We start from the raw sequence: 22,474 nt of genomic DNA, 5'->3' as shown, positions 1-22,474 counted from the left end.
TTCTAAGTGGGTGGAAAGTGAAGAGGAGGAGACATGGAAGGAGAAGATGAATAAAAATTACCTTGAAAAAAGTAAAACAGAATAATGTGATAGAGAGTAATGGTAGCTGCAGGAAGGCAGATATGATTAATATTATTCTCTCTGGGAAGTCTTCCCTCAAGCCTCAAGTAAGGATCAGTATCCTGTTAAATGCTCCCGACAACAAGACTTCTCCTTTGTGGGACTTACCACAAATGTATATAAACAATTTGGACTGCTTTATTCACCACTCTATCCAAAATTCCTACCAGAGTGTCAAACATACAGCAGATAGTTCATAAACATACTGTAAAGGAATGCCCTGTGTTCCCAGTTTCACAAACTGAGTCATATAACCACAGGCCATGAGATGTAACTAGCTAACCTACCCAACTTTGCCAGAACCAACTAAGAGTCACCAGGATAGGTTCTCTCTCCCACTCCTTCTCCGTGAGCCTCAGCAATACCCTCTCTGCCACCTCTGATCTACTACTCTATGTCATGTTCCCTGCAATGTTTCATAAGACAACTTAAACAACAGCTGGCTTCCATCTTCCATACCTATCACGTATAAAAATAAAACATCATTTATATTATCACAATCATTTCCATGGCAAATATGAAAATATCAGAGCCCTAACTCAAAGACTACAAGGAGAAGTAGCAGCTTTAAAAGGGATTTTGTCAAAGGCAGATGTTAGCTCAAGTTCCATTTATAGGGCTTGTTTCCAAGCAAATTTGTTCTTTCCTGACTTCAATTTTCTCCTATAAAAGTGACATTTGATAGACTCTAGATTCTCAAATTTCCCTTTTTCTTTTGATTACTTATAACATCCTTTAGTAGCATGAAATCAAATCCCTTTTTTCTCTATTATAAAAACAATTTCTACTACCAGACTATTTTTGCAAAGATTTGATGCTCAAAACATGTATTATTGATAATGAGGAAAATTCTTTTAGAAGAATTGATATTCACAAGCTCTGTGGTGTGACCACTGTTGGAACAAAACTGAAAGCTAATTAAGCAGAGCAATTCTCATTAAATGAAGAAAACAAGTAATATTAAGATTTGGCTCTTAAGTACTTGGTCAAATGCCTATGAACCACGGTGCCTAGGGAAAGTTCTACCCCGGTATGTTGCAAACATCCTTCTTATTCCAAATATGTTCTCCACCCTGCCTCACCCCACCAAAGTGGTGTGATCCTTCTTTTGAAACCTAATCCTTTGGAAAAGAAAAGAGACAAGCAGTCTAACTAAAAAGCCTCTTTGCTGTTTAAAAAAAAAAAAAAAACAAGTACACAAATTTTCCCCAAAACGTCCTTCCCCTGGATGAGTGCCACCCTTAGTCGTGCACAGCTGGTGTTTGTTCACAAAAATGCTCCATTCATAAACAAGCCCCTCTATCCTATTGTCACTGGCATCTATTAATTTTCAACTATTGCTACCATGATAAAATTTTTATGCTATATAGTTCTTGAAAATAACCATTCTCATCAGTACCCAAGTCATCATGACACAATTTTATTATTATTCCTCAGAGAACTCCTAAAAAATCAAAGCTTACCATTATTTTAAGACAAAGAAAGGGAAATGGCTAATAAAATAACAAGCAGACAACCCCTTAAAACCAATGTGCTATAGCAATTAGAACATTTCTTAAATGTCAACTTTTTAAACTCTCTTATAGTTGCTTAAACCAAAATCAAGAAACTAAAAGGAAATGAAATTGTGATACATGCTACAACATGGATGCATCATGAAAACAATGCTAAGTAAAACAAGCACACACAAAAGGACAAATACTGTATGATTCCACTTAGATGAGGTATGTAGAGCAGCCAAGTTCATAGAGTACAAAAGTAGAATGGTGGTTGCCATGGGCTGGGAATGGGAAATTGGGACTTTAATGGATACAGAACTGCAGTTTGGGATGATGAAATCGTTCTGGGGTTGGATAGTGGTGACAACTGTACAATAGCGTGAATGCATTTAATGCCACTGAACCATACATTTAAAAACGGTCAAAGCAGTAAATTATGTAAATTATTTTACTATACCAAAAAAAAAAATCATTTCCTTAACGGTCCACATCCAGTTCATCAGCAAGTCCTCCTGTCTCTATATTCAAAATATTTTTATAAATGTTTTTATTTATTTTTGAGAGAAAGAGAGAATGTGCAAGCAGGGGAGGGGAAGAGAGAGAGAGAGAGAGAGAGAGAGAGAGAGATTGGGAGACAGAGAATTCGAAACAGGATGAGCAGTCAGCATAAAGCCCGACACGGGACTGGAACCCACAAATGGTGAGATCATGACTTAAATCGAAGTCAGACACTTAACCTACTGAGCCACCCAGGTGCCCCCAAAATATTTTTAGAAGCTAAATACTTATCACTACACCTCTACCACCAAGGTAAATACAGTCCAAGCTATCGTCTTTAGCTTAAACTCCTGCATTAGGTACTAGGCAAGCCTCCCTGGTTCTATTCTTATTCCCTTGCATCTATGTCTATAATGCAGCCACATCCTTAATATCAAGGAGTAAGTTAAATCACGTCAGTGCCCTGGTCAAAAATCCCCCAGATCATGCTCAGAAAAAAAAGTCAGAAACGTCCACCATAGCTCATAAGGCTTTATTTAACATGTCCCCTGCCTACCTCTCCAGGGGTCCACTCTAGTCACATCTGCTGTTCTTTAAAATAGGCCAAGTTGAGTCAACCTCAGGGCTTTTGCTTTTCCTTTGGCCCAATTTCTTAATTCATTTAGACCTCTGTTCAAATGTCTTCAGAGAGCAACTTCCTACGACCCTATCTGAAAGAGCATCTTCTGGGGTACCTGGGTCGCTCAGTTGGTTAAGCGTCCAACTCTTGACTTCAGCTCAGGTCAGGATCTCACAGTCATGAGATTGAGCTCCATATCAGGGTCCACACCCAGTGTGGAGATTCTATCTCTCCCTCTACCCCTCTCCTCTCTCTCCCTCCACACCTGCTCATTTTCTCAACATCTCTCTCTGTCTCCAAAAAAAAATAAAAAAATAAAATAGCACCTTCCATCACTATCTCCTCACACTGTTTTATGATTTTTCATAAATTATTAATACCTCAGAGTATATGTTTATTATATCTCTTGCACTAGACTATAAACTCCTTAAAAACAGAAACTTAGACATTTTGACCACTCTTTCTCCAGGACCCAAGAAAGTGCCTAGCAAATGGTAAATACTCAGTAAATACTTAAACTAATGAATGAAAATATCTTTATCTGTAGAAGCACCAAGTATTATATCCTTCATTTTCATTTCATACAAAGAAATGTTATTCCACATTAAAGGAAATCATGTTATTTAAAATAACCAAGAGGAACCCACAATCACCCAATTTCCCATTTTGCCTTTTTAATCAGAGTCAGCCCTTGAACATGGAACAAACCCTTAAAAATGAAACAATGCCTTCTAAATCAAAACCACACTCAGATATCACCTCACGCCAGTCAGAGTGGCCAAAATGAACAAATCAGGAGACTATAGATGCTGGAGAGGATGTGGAGAAACGGGAACCCTCTTGCACTGTTGGTGGGAATGCAAATTGGTGCAGCCACTCTGGAAAGCAGTGTGGAGGTTCCTCAGAAAATTAAAAATAGACCTACCCTATGACCCAGCAATAGCACTGCTGGGAATTTATCCAAGGGACACAGGAGTGCTGATGCATAGGGGCACTTGTACCCCAATGTTCATAGCAGCACTCTCAACAATAGCCAAATTATGGAAAGAGCCTAAATGTCCATCAACTGATGAATGGATAAAGAAATTGTGGTTTATATACACTATGGAATACTACGTGGCAATGGGAAAAAATGAAATATGGCCTTTTGTAGCAACGTGGATGGAACTGGAGAATGTGATGCTAAGTGAAATAAGCCATACAGAGAAAGACAGATACCATATGGTTTCACTCTTATGTGGATCCTGAGAAACTTAACAGGAACCCATGGGGGAGGGGAAGGAAAAAAAAAAAAAAGAGGTTAGAGTGGGAGAGAGCCAAAGCATAAGAGACTGTTGAGAACTGAGAGCAAACTGAGGGTTGATGGGGGGTGGGAGGGAGGAGAGGGTGGGTGATGGGTATTGAGGAGGGCACCTTTTGGGATGAGCACTGGGTGTTGTATGGAAACCAATTTGACAATAAATTTCATATATAAATAAAAATAAAAAAAATAAATAAATAAATAAATAAAAAAGAAAAAAATGAAACAATGCTATCAAACTCTTAGTCAATGTGAATTTTACCTCAATTTTTAAAATTAACTAATTAAAGGGATGCCTGGGTGGCTCAGTCAGTTAACTGACCAACTCTTGATTTCAGCTCAGGTCATGATCTCATGGTTCGTGAGATCGAACCCAGTGTCAGGCTCTGTGCTGACAGGGCACAGCCTGCTTTTAATTAAAATATTTTTTTTTGTTTTGTTTTGTTTTTTTAAAAAAAAGACTCTTCAATCAGTACCAGGCAACTCCTCTGATAATTGCTGCTCAGACCATCCCCTTCTTTTCACCAGTTCCCCACTAAGGAAACAGGAGAGAGACCACTGAGGTTCAAACTTCTAAACATTACTGTAAATATAAAGCCTTCCCTAACTTTATAAAGACTGGTCATTTCAGAAGATGTGTTACTGGATGTCTATAATATCTGAACACTTAGTTACCTTAATTTTTCACAGATGCCTTTAATTTTTATGTCTTTGAAGTCATCACTTAAATCACATTTCATTTGGTAATGGTATGATAAAATAATACACCATGCCTTTATTTCTATGACCAGTTCCTCTCCATCACTAAGGAGGTAATGGAAATTTAGCATTTGTTATTCTGTTGCATACATATACGCACAAAGGCCAACAGACAAAATCACAAACCAAAGGAATTATGCCCATCCAAAATGAAAATTTTCAGTCATGTTTCTTGGCCAGAATACTCTTCAACTGCATAGAATGTTTTAAATAGCCTAACAGAAATATGATACAGATATCCTCTTCTCCCTTAAGTAAGCTGTGTTTTTAATCATTTTTAAAGAAAATACATAAGAATAGGATTAGATAATGTTAGGTCATCTTTTATTTAAGGCAGCTCAAATAGCCCAAAGGATAGCTAGCACTATCTATCAAGATAGAGCCTTGATCAGTTTCCATGGTGACTGGCAAAGAGAACCATCACACTCCAGATAACATTCCAGCACAGATCTCAGAGCAAAGCCTATTCCAGAGTTTGTAGAAAACTTGTGTGTCTTATTCTATTCAGGAAAAATCTAAAGAAAGAGCAACCATATCTCCATGCAGGGGATCCAGAATGCCTTTAAAGACTACCTGAATACTTTTCCTACCTTAATATAAGAATGTTACATTAAGAGCCACAGGCATAAACCCACTTGTCATTTATTGCTCTTAGAAAACCCTAGCTTGTTATCTGTCCTGACAGTAATAAAATCATCTTTTAAAGCAACAGCAAGCTAGAGTTCTTCCAACTCAGGAAAAAAAGGCAGTTGCACTTTATCAGTCACTGAAGTAGAACACACTGCCTAATTTCTTTAAGTGACCATTTAAGATTTTTACGAAAGTACAAAGGAGACTTATGTTCTTTTGGAAGACAAGAGAGGAGAAAGGGCTTCTGAAGAAGCTTAATAGCTAAAGAACAATTTAAAACAGTAATCCATTTTCTGCAAAATTGGTTGATGTGGTTAATTTGGCAAAGCATTTGAGACGCAAAGGAGGAAGCAAGAAAATGGTGAGAGGTTCAAGTTTATAATTATTTTGCCTTATTACACCAACAATAAATAAAGACTCTTTAAAAGTCTTCCCCTTTCATCTGAACACTCTGTGACCCATTTCTGCCCAGCAGTGCTGACCCTAGCCCTTTCACACAGTGCAACTGCCAAAAGCGAGCTATCACATGTTCCTGGCTAAAAGGAAATAGGCTGGAACGAAATCTGTAACATGAAATATTTCAAGGCCAAAATTAAAGCTTTAAAATGCCACAACTGAAAACAATACTGTTCTGATTTCAACTTCGTTCTCATGGCCTTCAATCTTATCAAAGCTTGTTTTAAATCTAATATTTGCCCATTTCTCTAAATGTTCTGGCACACAAGATAATATTTAAAATAGAAGTATTTTGGGGTTTGTTGTCTATGTTTTAAATGAAATAAAATTGTTCAACCACAGAATGTAAACTCCTTTATTGAAAAACTTGAATAGGCATTTAATAAAGCCCAGGAACTCAAACCTTTGGAGAAGTCCACCAAAGTGTTACCTGTTTTCAATTACCTAGCAAGCATTTACCAAGTATGTAATGATGGGCCAGGCAATAGTGGCAGATGATCTTAAGATGCAGTCCCTCACATCATGGAAGTTATGATCACTCTAATGGCAGGAGATAAACATATGAACCAATAGAGGAAGAAGTGACATTATTGAAGCCACTAGTAAGAGTTCACGTAGGAAGTGACAGTCAACATGAGACCTGAAGGGTGAAAGCAGCTGGACAAGGAAGGCAAAGAGGACAGTCAATGCAAAGGCACAGTTAATTCAAAGTCAAGGGCAGAGAGGAAATTTAAGTAGAACAAACCTTTAAGAACTAAGCTAAGCAATCTGGACAAAGACCTATATGTAGGAAGAACTATCCTACAATCAATATGAGGAATTATTTAATTCAAGGTGGGAGAGATTATGTAGATCAAATAAGAGTTTATAAAAAACTCTTCAGTAAAAGGTGAAAGAATTCTTACCAAGGTTAATGATAATGGAGAAAAGGCCAGCACTTAGTGACTGATATACAAAAGCAGAGTGGGATCAGAGAAATGAAAGACAAGGATGATATCAAGGTTTCGAAGTAGGATACCAGGAGACCTGGTATAGTAGTTTTAAAACATGGACACATATTTTTTGATACTCCTCCCATCATGAAGTTAAGTTTGTATCTCCTCCTCTTGAATCTGGGAAGAGACATGAGTACTTCAACCCAGAATCTAGGCTGACTCCCCTCTTTCTTCTCTTAGCCAAAGAGAAGATTGAGGCCTTTCTCTTTAGTCAAAGAAGGCCAGAGAGCTTCCTTCCTATTCACTGGGTCACTAACTCTTAGAGCCCTGAGCCCCTATGTAAGAAGTCAACCTACTACACTAAGGTTACCATGCAGTAAAGAAGTTCACATAACATTTGGAAAAGCCATGGAAATGCTTTTGAGATCAATGATCTCAACTGAGATCAGCCCTCAAATAATCATCATCCAAGTACTAAGCATATGAGTGAAGAGCCTCCAGATAATTCCAGTCCCTAGCCAGGTCTTCCCTGGTGAAGTTTCAGTAGAACAGAGACAAGCCATCCCTGCTATATTCTGTCTGAACTCCTGTCTCACAGAATCTGTGAACATAATGGCTATCGCTTTATGTCACAAACTTTAGGGTAGTTTGTTACACATCAATAGATAACTGAAATGGGTGATGGTAACATAAACGTAAATTATTAAGGAACACAGGAACAGAAGTTTGTAGAGAAAGATAATCATGGCAGTTCCGTATCAATTATTTAAATCTGACATATCTGTAGAACACCAATGGAGATGTCGAGTAAACTAATGAAAATAAGGATTTTAAAAAAGAGACACTGACGAAGCAGTATATGAAAACAAAGGGAGGACATGTATGCATGAGAGAGAAAATAAGAAGGTATAGAAATGGAATGACATGAAAAGTCAGAGAGGAAACTGAAAAGGTCAGAGAAAGAAGAATCAAGACAGAATGATGCTGTAAAAGCCAAACAAATATTCTCTAAGGTGTCAGCACCTGTGGTCAGTAGAACCCAATGGAGTAGAAAATCAAGTAGAATTGAGAGAAAGGGAACAAATATTCATGGAAGATAGCTGGTGACTAGGAGAGGAAATTCAATAGTATAATAATAAGAAGTCAAATTATAGAAGTTGAGAAATAAATGAGAATTGGGTAAACTGACACAGCCAGTGTAGACTACGCTCTCCAGTATGAGTATGGCTGTAATGGGAATGTAACAGAGGGCAGAAGCTTGGGGGAAACAGGTAAAGAAGATATGCTGTTTTATTCACTCACCCAACAAATATACACATTTATATTTTTCAGTGTGTATGAGTAACATGAGTAGATCTATAGACCAACAGGAAGGAATTAGCAAACAGAAACTAAAGATAACCAAAAGGAATTTATGAATCAAACTGCTAGAAAAGGCAGGAAATGAAGGACAAAGAGTCCAGATAGAGGTATGAGGTCTGATATCTCTTTTTCTGAGGCAGGAAGAGACAAGAGATCATATGACTGTATAAAGATACACTCGACAGAGGAAGAAAATAGTAAGTACGTTACCAATGGAAAGTCCATTATTCATGTGGATTAGGAGGCAAGACCACATGCTAGGAGTAAAGTAAATAAAATGGGATAGAAGGCTTGAGAGTGGGAAAAGCCATCTGTGGTAAGTGAGAAAGGAAGAAGACTGGAGACAAGAATCAGCAAGTCATACAGTGATCCCTGCTCGGAATGGAAATGACACTCTCCCAGTCACTCGGGCAGCAAATTAACTAAGATGAGGACAGAGGCAGGGCTTTTTCAATTCTGCATCCCCATGCTAAGCACAGCCCCTAGGAAACGACAGGCCTTCAATAAATGGTTGATAAATGAATAAACAAACCTAGATATGAAGGAATAAGAAAAATTCATCAGAAATCTATTCATTCTTTTCAATGATTATAAAGTTATAATCCCCCATTCATGTACATATGAATATGTGTAGCTATAATTATCAAATATTTGCAAGAAAAGTCATCAATTATTATGAATATTTCCATTTCCCATCCTGAAAGAAATTCTTACTTTTAGTAAAGCTTTTTGCTCTAATTGCAAATATATTTTCTGAGTCTCTTTCTTTTTGGTAAATGTCAAAATTCATGAATTTAAATGCACTTATAAAACACATCTATCCACAAGAATTACCATTGAATTGAAGAACAAAAACAAGCAAAAAATAATCATTTTGCAATTGTTCCTTCTGGATCTCTTGCCCCAGTTTCCCTCTACCTTTAAAATAATCATACTTTAAACGCTAATAGTGTACCCTTCCTCCAAAATAGCTAACCATAATATTGAGACAAAATATTTTTATAAAAAACTTATCTATTGCATATACAACAAAATTACCATTTAAAAAAAAAAGACATTAATAACAAGTCAACTTAATATAGTGCAACACTAGCATTAAAAAAAAGATGAGCCATGGGGCGCCTGGGTGTCAGTCAGTTGAGCATCTGACTTTGGCTCAGGTCATGATCTCATAGCTCGTGAGTTCAAGCCCTGCATCAGGCTCTGTACTGACAGCTCGGAGCCTGGAGCCTGCTTCAGATTCTGTGCCTCCCTCTCTCTGTGCCACAACCCACTTGCATACTGTCTCTGTCTCTCTCAAAAATAAGTAAACATTTAAAAAAATTAAAAAAAAAAAAAAAAGATGAGCCACAACCTTATGAACTTGCACTAAGTAGTATACATCAGGATTCCACATATGTAATTATGAGAAACACAGTCTCAACCATATTTAATCCAAATTCACATCATAACTAATATTCCAGATTATAATAACATGTTTGGGCTCACATGTGGAATGTTATAACAGCTAATAAGAATAGCTCACATCAGCATTTATTGTGTGCCAGGCTCTGTGCTTAGTGCTTTATAAACATCATCTCCTTTAATACTTACAACCCTAAGAGGTAGGTATAGGTGGGCACCGGGGTGGCTCAGTCAGTTAAGTGTCCAACTCTTCATTTCAACTCAGGACATGATCTCACAGCTCATGACATCAAGCCCCACGTTGGGCTCTGTGCTGACAGTGCAGAACCTGCTTGGGATTCTCTCTCTCCCTCTCTCCCTGCCCCTCCCATGCTTGCACTGCTTCTCTCTCTCTCTCTTAAAATAAATGAACATTAAAAAAAAAAAAAAAAAAAGAGGTAGGTACAGGCAAAAGTCCCACAGTTTCCAAGAGGCAAAGCCAGAATCAAGCCCTGTTTTGTCTGACATCAACAAGCTAGACTAGTAATACTATACATATAACTACTAATGAAGAAAATCAGTGCCTTAAGTGGTGGTACATAATATGTTCCAAGATCACTGAAAATTCTAAAATCCAAAACTTCAATCGTGAACAAAAACTTCCTAATTTTTCCTAACATGAGCACAGAACTTCAAAAGCTTAAGAAAATCTTAATTCCATTTAAAGAAACACTCATGATAATTTGTGAAAAGGAGAAGGATGTCTGGAAAGAATAAGTGTAGGGGTGCCTGTGTGGCTCAGTCGGTTCAGCATCCGACTTCAGCTCAGGTCATGATCTCAAAGTCTGTGGGTTCAAGCCCCGCATCAGGCTCTGTGCTGACAGCTTAGAGCCTGGAGCCTGCTTCCAATCCTGTGCCTCCCTCTCTCTCTGCCCCTACCCCACTCTCACTTTGTCTCACTCTGTCTCTCAAAAATAAATAAATGTAAAAAAAAATTTAAACGAAAGAATAAGTGTAAAGACATTATGCGATCATGGGAAAAAAATATTTTGAGATATGAAAAAAAAACCACAACTCTTTGAAGATAATACTGCTTCATTTTCCATGTGTAAGTCCAATTAAAATTCTAATGATTCATTCTAGCAATGGAAATTAAGCAAAAAGTTTACAAAAATAGTCAAATAAATAAAATGTGTATTAACTTTTATTTTGAAATATTACTTACAGACTTTTATTTAGCTATCCATACTAAAAAGTGACTTAGAACTTACTATGTATCAGCCAGTGTGCTAAGCTCTCCACATATATTAACCCATTTAAGTTTTAATTATTTCATGTGCTCAGGGAAAAAAAGGCATCATTTATGGGAATGCAAGCTGGTGCAGCCACTCTGGAAAACAGTATGGAGGTTCTTCAAAAAACTAAAAATAGAACTACCCTACGACCCAGCAATTGCACTACTAGGTATTTATCCAAAGGACACAGGTGTGCTGTTTCGAAGGGACACACGCACCCCCATGTTCATAGGAGTACTATCAACAATAGCCAAAGTATGGAAAGATCCCAAATGTCCATCGATGGATGAATGGATAAAGAAGATGGGATACACACACACACACACACACACACACACACACACACACACACAATGGAGTATTACTCGGCAATCAAAAAGAATGAAATCTTGCCATTTGCAACTACATGGATGGAACTAGAAGGTATTATGCTAAGTGAAATTAGTCAGAGAAAGACAAATATCACGTGACTTCACTCATATGAGGACTTTTAAGACAGAGAACAGATGAACACAAGGGAAGGGAAACAAAAATAATATAAAAACAGGGAGGGGGACAAAACATAAGAGACTTTTTTTTTTAATTTTTTTTTTTTAACATTTATTTATTTTTGACACAGAGAGAGAGCATGACAGGGGAGGGTCACAGAAAGAGGGAGACACAGAATCTGAAACAGGCTCCAGGCTCTGAGCTGTCAGCACAGAGCCCGACACAGGGCTCGAACCCACGGACGGCGAGATCGTGACCTGAGCCGAAGTCGCACGCTTAACCAACTGAGCCACCCAGGCGCCCCATAAGAGACTCTTAAATATGGAGAACAGAGGGTTACTGGAGGGGTTGTGGGAGGGGGGATGGGCTAAATGGGTAAGGGGCACTAAGGAATCTACTCCTGAAATCATTGTTGCACTATATTCTAACTAATTTGGATGTAAACGTTTTAAATAAATAAATACATAAAATTAAGTAGAAGAAAAAAAGACATCATTTAGCCTTTAATGGCCAAATTATAAACAACTTATCCAACGCTTAGAATTTGCCACAGAAATGAAATATACATGTATGTGTGTATGTAAATTCACAATCATTCTTCACTTAATGTTCCACTGTTATTACCAGCATTTACCAAGAACCTACCATACACCATCACTGAACTAGGCACTGAGGATTTAAAAAAAAATCATTGCCCCTAAAAGGTTCACAGACTAGCATAGGAGATAAACAAATAGACAAACTCTTTTAAAATAATATGGAAAGTATTAATTCTTTCCTCAAAACATCATAGCAGAGAAAATAAAGAGCAGGGATCACCTCACAGAAGATACATAGTAAGAGTCTGAATAAGGCAGTGAATTAAGGACTAAAATGAGAGGACATAGTCTAGAGAACTTTAATGGGTAGAAGAAGCAGGAACGGGTGACTAATGACCCCACAGGACAAAGATGGTTATAGGAAAAGAGTTTGGTTTTATACATGCTGAGCTTGAATGTCTGTCAAACATTCAAGTGGACGTCTTCAGAGACAACTAGAAAGGCAGGTCTGGTACCCAGCAAAGAAATCTGGGCTGGTGATACATTTGGAATCAAAGACACATGGGTAGTAATGCAGCAGAGGGAGAAATGAGATTAGCAGATAAAGAGTACAAAATGAGAAGAGGGTTAAGCAGAATCATGGAATGCACAAGCTTTTAAGAAGCAGGAACAGAACAGTGTATAGCCTACTAAGCCACAAAAAGTCCTCTCATCCCACACCACTTCTCAAAAAAACAAAGAAAACTAAACAAAACTTTGCACTTAATATACTGTAAAACCATTCTATGTACTCAATTCATCCATGTGGCAAACATTGATTGTGTATTTCCTAAGTCATAAAGCACTGTGCTAGCTGCTAAGGGGTAGCCAAGGATAAAGACAACACAGTCTTCATTCATAAGAATCTAGCTAAGATAGGAATTGAGCAAGGAAGTTAAGAGCACAGGATCTAGGTTGGCATTCAAATCTTGGCTCTGCTATTTACTTCCTGAGTGACCCTAGGCAACATAGCCTCCAGGTACTTCTGCTTCCTTATCTGTAACAGGGATGATAATAGTACCTATTCCCATATGGTTGCTATGAAACATAAGTGAGTTAAGAACCATGTCAGGAGGAATAGTGCTTGACATATAATAAGCACTCAATAAATGCTAGTAATATCATTTGTTATTATAAAAATTATCAGAATGGTTGCATGGGCATAATAATAACAACAACAACAACAACAATAATAATAATAAATAGTGCTACTGGATTTCCCAATACAGAAAAAGAGAGGAATTCAGGGAGCACTTCATTACAACAACAATAATAATAAAGAGTGCTACTGGATTTCCCAATACGGAAAAAGAGAGGAATTCAGGGAGCACTTCATTAAGCTGCCCCTGACAACAACAACAACAACAACAGCAACAACAACAACAACAATAATAAAAAATAGTGCTATTGGATTTCCCAATACGGAAAAAGAGAGGAATTCAGGGAGCACTTCATTAAGCTGCCCCTGAGGGCAAAGCTGGCTCATACAGTGCCTCTGTGTGAATTAGAATGCAGCTTGCAGGGGTGCCTGGCTGGCTAAGTAGGTACATTATATGACTCTTGATACTGGGGGTCGTGCATTCAAGCCCCAGATTGGGCCTAGAGCTTACTTAAAAAACAATAAATAAACAAAACAAAAAATACTGCAGCCTCCAGTTACACAAGAAAAGGGTAGTTTGGATTTCTGTCATCACACAACCTCCCTGACAAGCACCCTTATGCAGGATATAACCAGCATAGCCATAAATGGCAGCCTGGAAGATAGGGCACGTAAAGCTGAAAAAAAGTAAAGAGGACACTCCAGCAGTAAGGTACAAGAAAGGCTGTAAGCGAGCAAGAACATAGTATATCCAAGCCCAAATTGGCAACTTCAAGCAACCCAGATTGGGTAGAGCTACAACACAAGGACCATTTAGGAGAGCTGAAGACAAACCCACAAAGAAAGATGAAAGCCATATCACTGAGGATCTTGAATACCAATAAAGGCATTCAACAGTGACGCTGAGCAGGGGAGTGATGTAATTCCAATAGTGCTTTAGTAAGAGTAATCAGGCATTATGTCTGAATGGATTTGAACATGAGTAGGTAATGTATTTGATCACTGCAGTGGTCTGCTAGTGTATGAGTTCCTCAAAGGCATGGACTGTGTGTCTCATTCACTTCTGTATCCTCCAAACAAAGTTCTTGGGATGTAGTAGGCACTCAATAACTGTTTCAAGTATAAATGAATAAATGAGCCAAATAGTAATGTGAGCCTTAGAGTAGAAATGGTGGCAACAGAAAAATACATCTTAAAAAAATACTGCAGAGAGAGAAATAAAGATATTTGCTGGCTGATGAAATGTGGCAAGGATCAGACAGAATCAATAAAGACTGTAAAACTGATAAATACTATGGCACTGCATTACACATTTCTGTGAGAACCAAATACAATTATGTTCATGAAAATGCTCTATGAAAAAGAAAAAGTTGCTTTTCTCTGAAATAAAAGCTACTCATCCTGGATGGATACACTACTATATTTGACCTTGAATACAGCTCATGATTTTAAGACATTCATCTTCCTTTTGTCTCCACTAGATTATAAAACCTTTAAGATACACAATGCGTCTACTGTTATGACGCACAATAAAACCTTAACTGTTATCTTAATTAACACTCTCTCACTCACAGAAGAAACTATTATTGAACCTAATTCATCTATATACCACCAAAATACACACACACAGATACATAGAAATATGTACAAATTATATAAGTACATACACACACACACACACACACACACACACACACACACACAACACTGTTCCATGAATGTAGCCTTGGCTGGTTGTGAACTCCTCCAACCCATTTATTTTTCTTTATAATCCCAGGGTGTCTGGCAATGAGTATTACAGGTACTCAAATGTTACTTGGACTAAAATGAATTGAATTGACTTAGGAATCTCACAGAGCTTATCAATGGCTTCTGGTAGTCTTTATGTTTCCTTCTCCCAAGAGTGCTCTTCTCACTGTTTATTAAGTTATATTGTAGAAAAATGATATCCATAATATGGTTAAGATAGAAAGAGGAAAAATAAAAAAATATGATAGTCAATATGTATGATCAGTGGTGTGCCAGTAAATGTTTAACAATTGGTTCAGGGTGGGGTGGGATACAGTGTCTGATTTTCAATATTTGTTGATTTCCATGGTTTAAATACTCTCACTGTGGCCTACTGCATGGTAACAACAGGATATCAACTAGTTCCCAAATTCCTGAAAATTTAACAATCAGCACTCTCAAACTAGCATGAGCCAGCTCCAAAAAACCACTGGAGGCAATATTTAGACACATGGCACCCATGATCCCAAACTTGCCCTGCAATACTACCTTCTACATTCCCAAAGGTAAGTACCAAAGACTAGGAAAAGGGAAAATCCATACCCTATTCCTGGAAGGCCTTTACTTCAACCTACAAAGTAGTCTTCTTTTAAACTGGGTCCATAACCCAACCCAGAAATTTCTTTTGCCGAAGCTAGTGAAATCTGAACTTTTCTGATCATGAACTCCAATAAGTAAAAAAATGTTTGAGCATACATCCCTAATATATGTTAATATATTTGTTTATAAATTACATTAGAGCTACTGTATATACTATATATACTAATATAGTATAAATTCCAAAAAATACCAAAAAAACAAATTTTAAAAGATAAGATAAAACTGAACCTGGTGGCTCAGTCGGTTGAGCATCCAACTTCGGCTCGGGTCATGATCTCACAGCTCGTGAGTTCAAGCCCGGCGTCGGGCTCTGTGCTGACAGCTCAGAGCCTGGAGCCTGCTTCAGATTCTGTGTCTCCCTCTCTCTCTGACCCTAACCCACTCGCATTCTGTCTCTGTCTCTCTCAAAAATAAAATAAACATTAAAAAATTTTTAAAAAAAAAGATAAGATAAAATTTAATACAAATGGAAAAGAAAAATTTCCCTCCCACATCCCAATGGACTATCTTACACACACCCCCAGTGTTTACAAAATCCAGTTTAGAGATTAAAGTCAACATGAAAAGTAAAATGAATAGCTTCCTGGCCCTGTCTCCCTTTCCTGGATCTTCCCACTCCAATGCTGAAAAAAGGTAAGCACCAACCCATGGAAAAGAAAGGAAATAAGAGGGGTGCCTGGGGAGCTCAGTCAGTTAAGATGACTCTTGATTTTGGCTCAGGCCATGATCTCATGGTTCAAGAGTTTGAGCCCTGCACAGGGCTCTGTGCTGACAGCACAGCCTGCTTAGGATTCTGTCTCCCTCTCTCTCTGCCCCTCCCCCGCTCATACCCTCCCCCACCCCCTCTCAAAATAAATAAACATTAGGAAGAAAGAAAGAAAGAAAGAAAGAAAGAAAGAAAGAAAGAAAGACCAACCAAGGTCTTGAACAAAGTTGGCCTACGGAAAAGCAAATCAGAGACCCTTTTAAAAACACTACAATACAATACAACTCTGTGGACAAGCTCCACCAAATTAACACTCCATGAAAATGAATCATTAGAGAGGCTCTAAAAACACCATCCTTAATGGAGTTTTTAACCCCATAAAGTGATATACCCTGACCATCTATATCAACCCAGGCAAATAGAAGAGCTGAGAGGAACCTTAGGTTTCCCCTAAGGACCAAACATGTCCTCCAAACAATATTTTGTAGTATTTTAATATTAATAAAATATTACGTTGGAGGGTGCCTAGGTGGCTCAGTCAGTTAAGCATCCAACTTTTGACTTCGGTTCAGGCCATGATATCATCGTTCAAGAGTTTGAGTCCCACGTTGGGCTCTGCACTGACAGTGCAGAGCATGCTTGGGATTCTCTCTCCCTCTCTTTCCCTCTCATGCTGGTACGTGAGCACACAGCCCAAATGTGTGCTCTCTTTCTCTCTCTCTCTCAAAATAAATAAACTTTAAATACATAAAATAAAGTAAAATAAAAAAAAATCTTAAGTTAGGAAATACAGAGTACAAAACTATGCCATTGCCACGTAGTATTCCTAAGAAACTTAACAGAAACCCATGGGGGAGGGGAAGAAAAAAAAAAAAAGGTTAGAGAGGGAGGGAGCCAAAACATAAAGACTCTTAAAAACTGAGAACAAACTGAGGGTTGATGCGGGGTGGGAGGGAGGGGAGAATGGGTGAGGGGTATTGAGGAGGGCACCTGTTGGGATGAGCACTGGGTGTTGTATGGAAACCAATTTGACAATAAATTTCATATAAAAAAATAAGAAAATAAAATAAAATAAAAACTATGCCAGATGCATTTACATCATATAGAACAGATACAGCTTTTCTTTCCTATATGCAGGCTGCCCTCTGGCAGGTCACTCTGGCAGGTCACAAACATGCTAGACTCTAATCAAAAATAGTAACTTTGCTAAAAAAAAAAAAAAAAATCAAGAAATGAAAACCAAAAAAACACCTTCATCAGGATCATAGACAACGAAAGGAAGATTTTACAAACATGTTTAAAAACACTTGAGGATACTAAAGACTTCTGAAGAAATGAGCCAGGTAAAGTATTATTGCTTTTCCTTTCTTGTTGCCATTTCCCTATCATACATATAAAGCATTAAAGATGGATCTGCCCTCATCCTTGCTCCCTGAAAGAAGAAAAGAAAAATCACAAAAAAACAGAAGGAAAAAAAAAAAAAAACTTTCTGAGCTACCATCTCATCAAGACTGGCAATATTTAACATGAAGGAACCAACCCTTCTTTAACTATTCTTTTCATCATTTTCTCTCTTATTCCATTATTGCGTCACACTGACTTAAGACTCAAAGCTTTGGCTAAAATGATAACCAAATTAAAAGATCCCCACACCTACAAATTTATCTACCTTCCCAACCACTGAATCTTCCCTGTTTCCTCCCTTCTTTAAGCAAGATAAGGGCTCTTCTTCAGGGTAACTCAGTGCCCTAATAAAAATTATTTTTAAAAATTTATTACTGGTTCTTACTTCAATATGGTTACCTAAACTCTTCAAATTCCCACTGATACAACAAGAGAAAAAATAGTTTAAAACTAAATAAAAAAATATAACCACACTAGAAAACAAAAAGAACCACCAAGCTAAGTAAATAGAGATCACCTTGGTGGCTCAGTTGGTTGAGCACCTGACTTCAGCTAAGGTCATGATCTCATGGTTGCTGAGTTCAAGTCCCATATCAGGCTTACTGCTGTCAGCGCAGAGCCTGCTTCAAATCCTCTGTCCCCTTTTCTCTCTGCCCCTCCCCCACCCTGTGCTCTCTCAAAAATAAATAAAACATTTTATTTTTTTAAAAAATTTTTTTTCAACGTTTTTATTTATTTTTGGGACAGAGAGAGACAGAGCATGAACGGGGGAGGGGCAGAGAGAGAGGGAGACACAGAATCGGAAACAGGCTCCAGGCTCCGAGCCATCAGCCCAGAGCCTGATGCGGGGCTCGAACTCATGGACTGCGAGATTGTGACCTGGCTGAAGTCGGACGCTCAACCGACTGCGCCACCCAGGCGCCCCATAAATAAAACATTTTAAAAAGAAAAAAGAAAACAAAGAGGGTGACATTAGGAGGTAAGAGTTTTCACAAACTCTAGATCCAGGATTCTCAAAGATGAGCATGCCTCAAAATCATATAGACGGCTGGTTAAAACAGATTCCAGCCAATATAACACTGTGTCAAATATACTTCAATAAAAAAATTAAATTTAAAAATACAATGTATGGAAATACACACACACACACACACACACACACACACAGATTGTGGGACTCCACCCTCATGGTTTCTAATTCAGATTTCGGTTCGGCTCAAGATTTTGTATGTCTAACAATTTCTCAGGTGGTGCTGATTCTACTGGTCTGAGCACCACATTATAAGAACCACCAAGCTAAGTAAATACAGATCACTAAAAGGAACGCTTTTTTATTAGTTCTAATTAGCATCCTCAGAGAGATTCAAATGAATGATACAGCCATTGTTTTTCTGGTATGTGTAAAATATGAAAGAGTTTTGGAAAACTGGAAAAAATACAATTTCTGAATTTAAAAATAAAACTCAGAAGGGCTAAATAACAACTAAAACCCAACAAAGCAGTGTGGAAAATAGTCTAAGATATCTTCCAAAACATATAGCAAACAAAAGACAAAGAAATGGAGAATACGAAAGACAAATTAACAAGCATAAAGAGTTAATACCTATCCAATAGGTACCTGGAGAGAGAACAAACACACCACTTAAAGTAAACAAGGAAGAGGCACCTGGGTGGCTCAGTTGGTTAAGTGTTCAGCTCAGGTCATGATCTCACAGCTCATGAGTTTGAGCCCAATGTTGGGCTCTGTGAGGACAGCTCAGAACCTGGAGTCTGCTTCGGATTCTGTGTCTCCCTCTCTCTCTGCCCTTCCCCCTGCTCGCATTCTGTCTCTCTCTCTAAGATAAACAAACATTTTAAAAAATAATAAAAAAATGAAGTGATCAAGGAAGAAGTTTCCCTAAGCTGAAAAAGACTCAAACCTTGATACTGCTTGGCTAACTTCCAAGCAGGCAAAAAATTTTAAAGCCAAAAACTGGACACAATATTTATGACATTTCTAAACTTAAAATACATAAAGAAAACCCTAAAAGCTTTGAGGGGAAAAACACAGGTTATTACAAAGCAATATGAATCCTATTAGCATCAGACATTTTATTAGCATGTGAGAAGAAAAAGGAATGTTGTTTACAAGGTTCAGAGATGCAATTATTTTGAACCTGGAAGTCTACATCTAGTCAAACTATCAAATACAAAGGCAAAATAAAGACATCTTTGGAAATTTAAGAACTAAGAAAACTGACTTCCTGTCCATATTTATTTCCTACTTCTACTGTGAGAAATTATCACGTAAGTCCAAAATGGATTTCAATGAGCTAAAATTAAGGCGTTGACAGAGTTACATATGTTTTGGAAGCTCTAAGAAAGAATCCATAAACTTGCCTTTTCTACCTTCTAGAGGCTGCCTAAATTCCTTGACCCCTTTCATTTTCATTATCATTAAATGTTATCAGTACTTATGGCAGACTTTTTAGTTCCTTAAAGAAATACAAGTGACTACAGTTACACTACACAGCCTCTGACAGAGTAAATGAAAAATATCAGTACATTCTTTGTCATTTCCCTAAAAAGCATTTTAATCAATTAATATTCATAATAATAAACACCTACCGAATCATTCGCGGCTAGTGCAAGTGCAAGGTTCACTGTAAGAAACAAAAAAGTAATTAAATTTAGTAATGTTCCTTCTACTAAACTTCAGTTTGCCTTTTAATATTTTCAATGTAATAACCAAAACATGAGAAATTTTTAATGTATCTCCCACACTGGTATAAAACAAAGACAAAGAAAGAATACAGAAAGTAAAAAACGACAAAAAGAGACAGTAATATTCCAACAGCAATAGATGCCTGCCCTAAAATTAATATTTTAAATAATTCATTTTTATAATGTGATAATTTAAATAATCTACTTAGTTTTTTAAAAAAACAATCTTGGGGCGCCTGGGTAGCTCAGTTGGTTAAACATCCGACTTCAGCCTAAGTCATGATCTCATGGTTTATGAGTTCCAGCCCCGCGTCAGACTCTGTGCTGACGGCTCAGAGCCTGAGGCCTGTCTTCCTCTCTCTTTGCCCCTCTCCTGCTCATGCTCTGACTTCCAAAAATAGATAAATGTTATAAAAAATTTAAAAAAAGTTAATGGTACATAGAGTTCAATTATTTTCAAAAACATTGTGCAGAAAAAGTATCTACCTTTTAATAAAAATGTATATGATCTTACTGCCTTTGAAAAATAAATGCTGGTAATGCAGGAATTCTAAATACCTAACTCACAAATACCCCTATATAAAAGGCTAGCTCATTTTGCAAAGGAAAGGGAAGAAGGTCAAAGGTAAGGCAGTAAAACATGTTCCCAAAACTGCCTATTGCTAGTGAATCCCAAAACATAACGAAGGAAAATAGTCTCAAAGCTACTTTTAGCCCAGCAATAGAGAGATGCTACATTTGAGATGAAGAGAGGTCTGAAGGTAAAACAGTTCCAAGACTGATAAATAAACAGACTCTCATACTGTGAATCACATTTCCTTAACAGAACAATGTTATAAATCATGCTGAGATGGTTTCCTTAAAGTAGCTAAGAGCATATATTTTCAAGGTAGACCTGGTTCAAATCCTAGTTCTACCATCTTCTATTACATAACCTGGAGTAGGATATTTTACCCCTAAATCTATTTCCTCCTGTATAAAATGAGGATAATTCCTATGTCATAACCATTATGAGAATTAAATGAAAAACTGATACGAAATAGACTAGGCCATGACACTTGACTAATTTTTATAAATTACAAAATAATTCTGAATTTCAAGTACATCATACGTTAAACATAAACTAACTATTAAGCAGAACGTTTTAGAGAGTGATTCATCTAGTGTTAGGGTCTTCTCACATTCATACAATGGAATCACAAAGAATGTTTGTATTCATCATATGTCATCATTGTAATCAAAAATATCTCGGGCATACATTTTCAAATGGGAAGAATTTTGAGATAGTTTGGGACAAGAATAAATATATATAAGGGAAAGAAATATAATACCAACAGAATTAAACAGAAACAACTTATTTCTAAGGTTTATGTATGTAGATAGAGCTGTTAGGAAAAAGTAAAGGCCAGCTCTCTGGGAGGAATGACATAATGCTAATATAACAAAAAAAGCAAGGAAGGGGCATTCACTGAAACACTACTATGTGTCACAACTGTATATTTTCTCATTTATTTTCCTATTTAAATGCTGTGACAGGGGTGCCCCAGGTGGCTCAGTTGGTAAAGCGTTCAACTCTTGACCTTAGCTCAGGTCTTGATCTCACAGTTGTGAATTCAAGCCCCATGCTGGGCTCCACGATGGATGTGGAGCCAACTTAAGAAACATAAAATGCTGTCACATTCCATGGCAACAGATGATCTGCTAACCAAAAACAAAACTATGTGCTAAGTACTAACCTAAAGACCCAACAAATTATATTGTATAAAACTCAAAAAACTTAAGAGATATTATCATGAAAATACTTTCCACCTTTAATCACAGAGATGCAAAAGGATTCACATCACTGAAATCAAATAAATGTACTCTAAATTTTCAAAAAACAAGAAGAGATGGATGCTAGAACCAAAGTCTAAAAGCTTCTATATTTTAAAAATGAAACATTAAATAGATGGATTATAGGCCCTTAGAAAAGAAGGTAAAAATGTGTAGCTTATAGCATTAATTACGAACATCACTAATCATTTTAATAATAATACAGTATCTACCAAATAGTAATATATTAGAGGCCTATTATTACTATAATACTTGGTAAATTTTAGTTTCTTCAAAATATCTGAAAAACTCTTCCACAATTAACTTCAGGTAAAAATGAGAAAAAATTGAACTAATAACACTATCTAGTTGGATTTGTACCTGGTTGTAAAACTATAAAACTGCTATACTGGGAAATTACTAAATATGGTTTCAAGTG

At 37.2% G+C, this 22,474-nt stretch overlaps 1 protein-coding gene across 1 annotated transcript in view; it reads right to left on the bottom strand.

The window, feature by feature from the left end:
- The window catches only part of NUBPL (NUBP iron-sulfur cluster assembly factor, mitochondrial), a 235,261-nt gene that overhangs the window by 210,241 nt on the left and 2,546 nt on the right, over positions 1-22,474 (bottom strand). The window contains exon 3 of the mRNA XM_040476886.1: positions 20,128-20,162. Coding sequence (XP_040332820.1) covers positions 20,128-20,162 — 35 coding nt within the window. The remainder of the gene's footprint in view (positions 1-20,127; positions 20,163-22,474) is intronic.

The sequence above is a fragment of the Herpailurus yagouaroundi genome, unplaced genomic scaffold (genome assembly GCF_014898765.1).
Source record: "Herpailurus yagouaroundi ecotype Mexico unplaced genomic scaffold, PumYag 141, whole genome shotgun sequence".
Lineage (NCBI taxonomy): Eukaryota > Metazoa > Chordata > Mammalia > Carnivora > Felidae > Herpailurus > Herpailurus yagouaroundi.
This window is presented reverse-complemented; position numbering and strand designations above follow the sequence as displayed.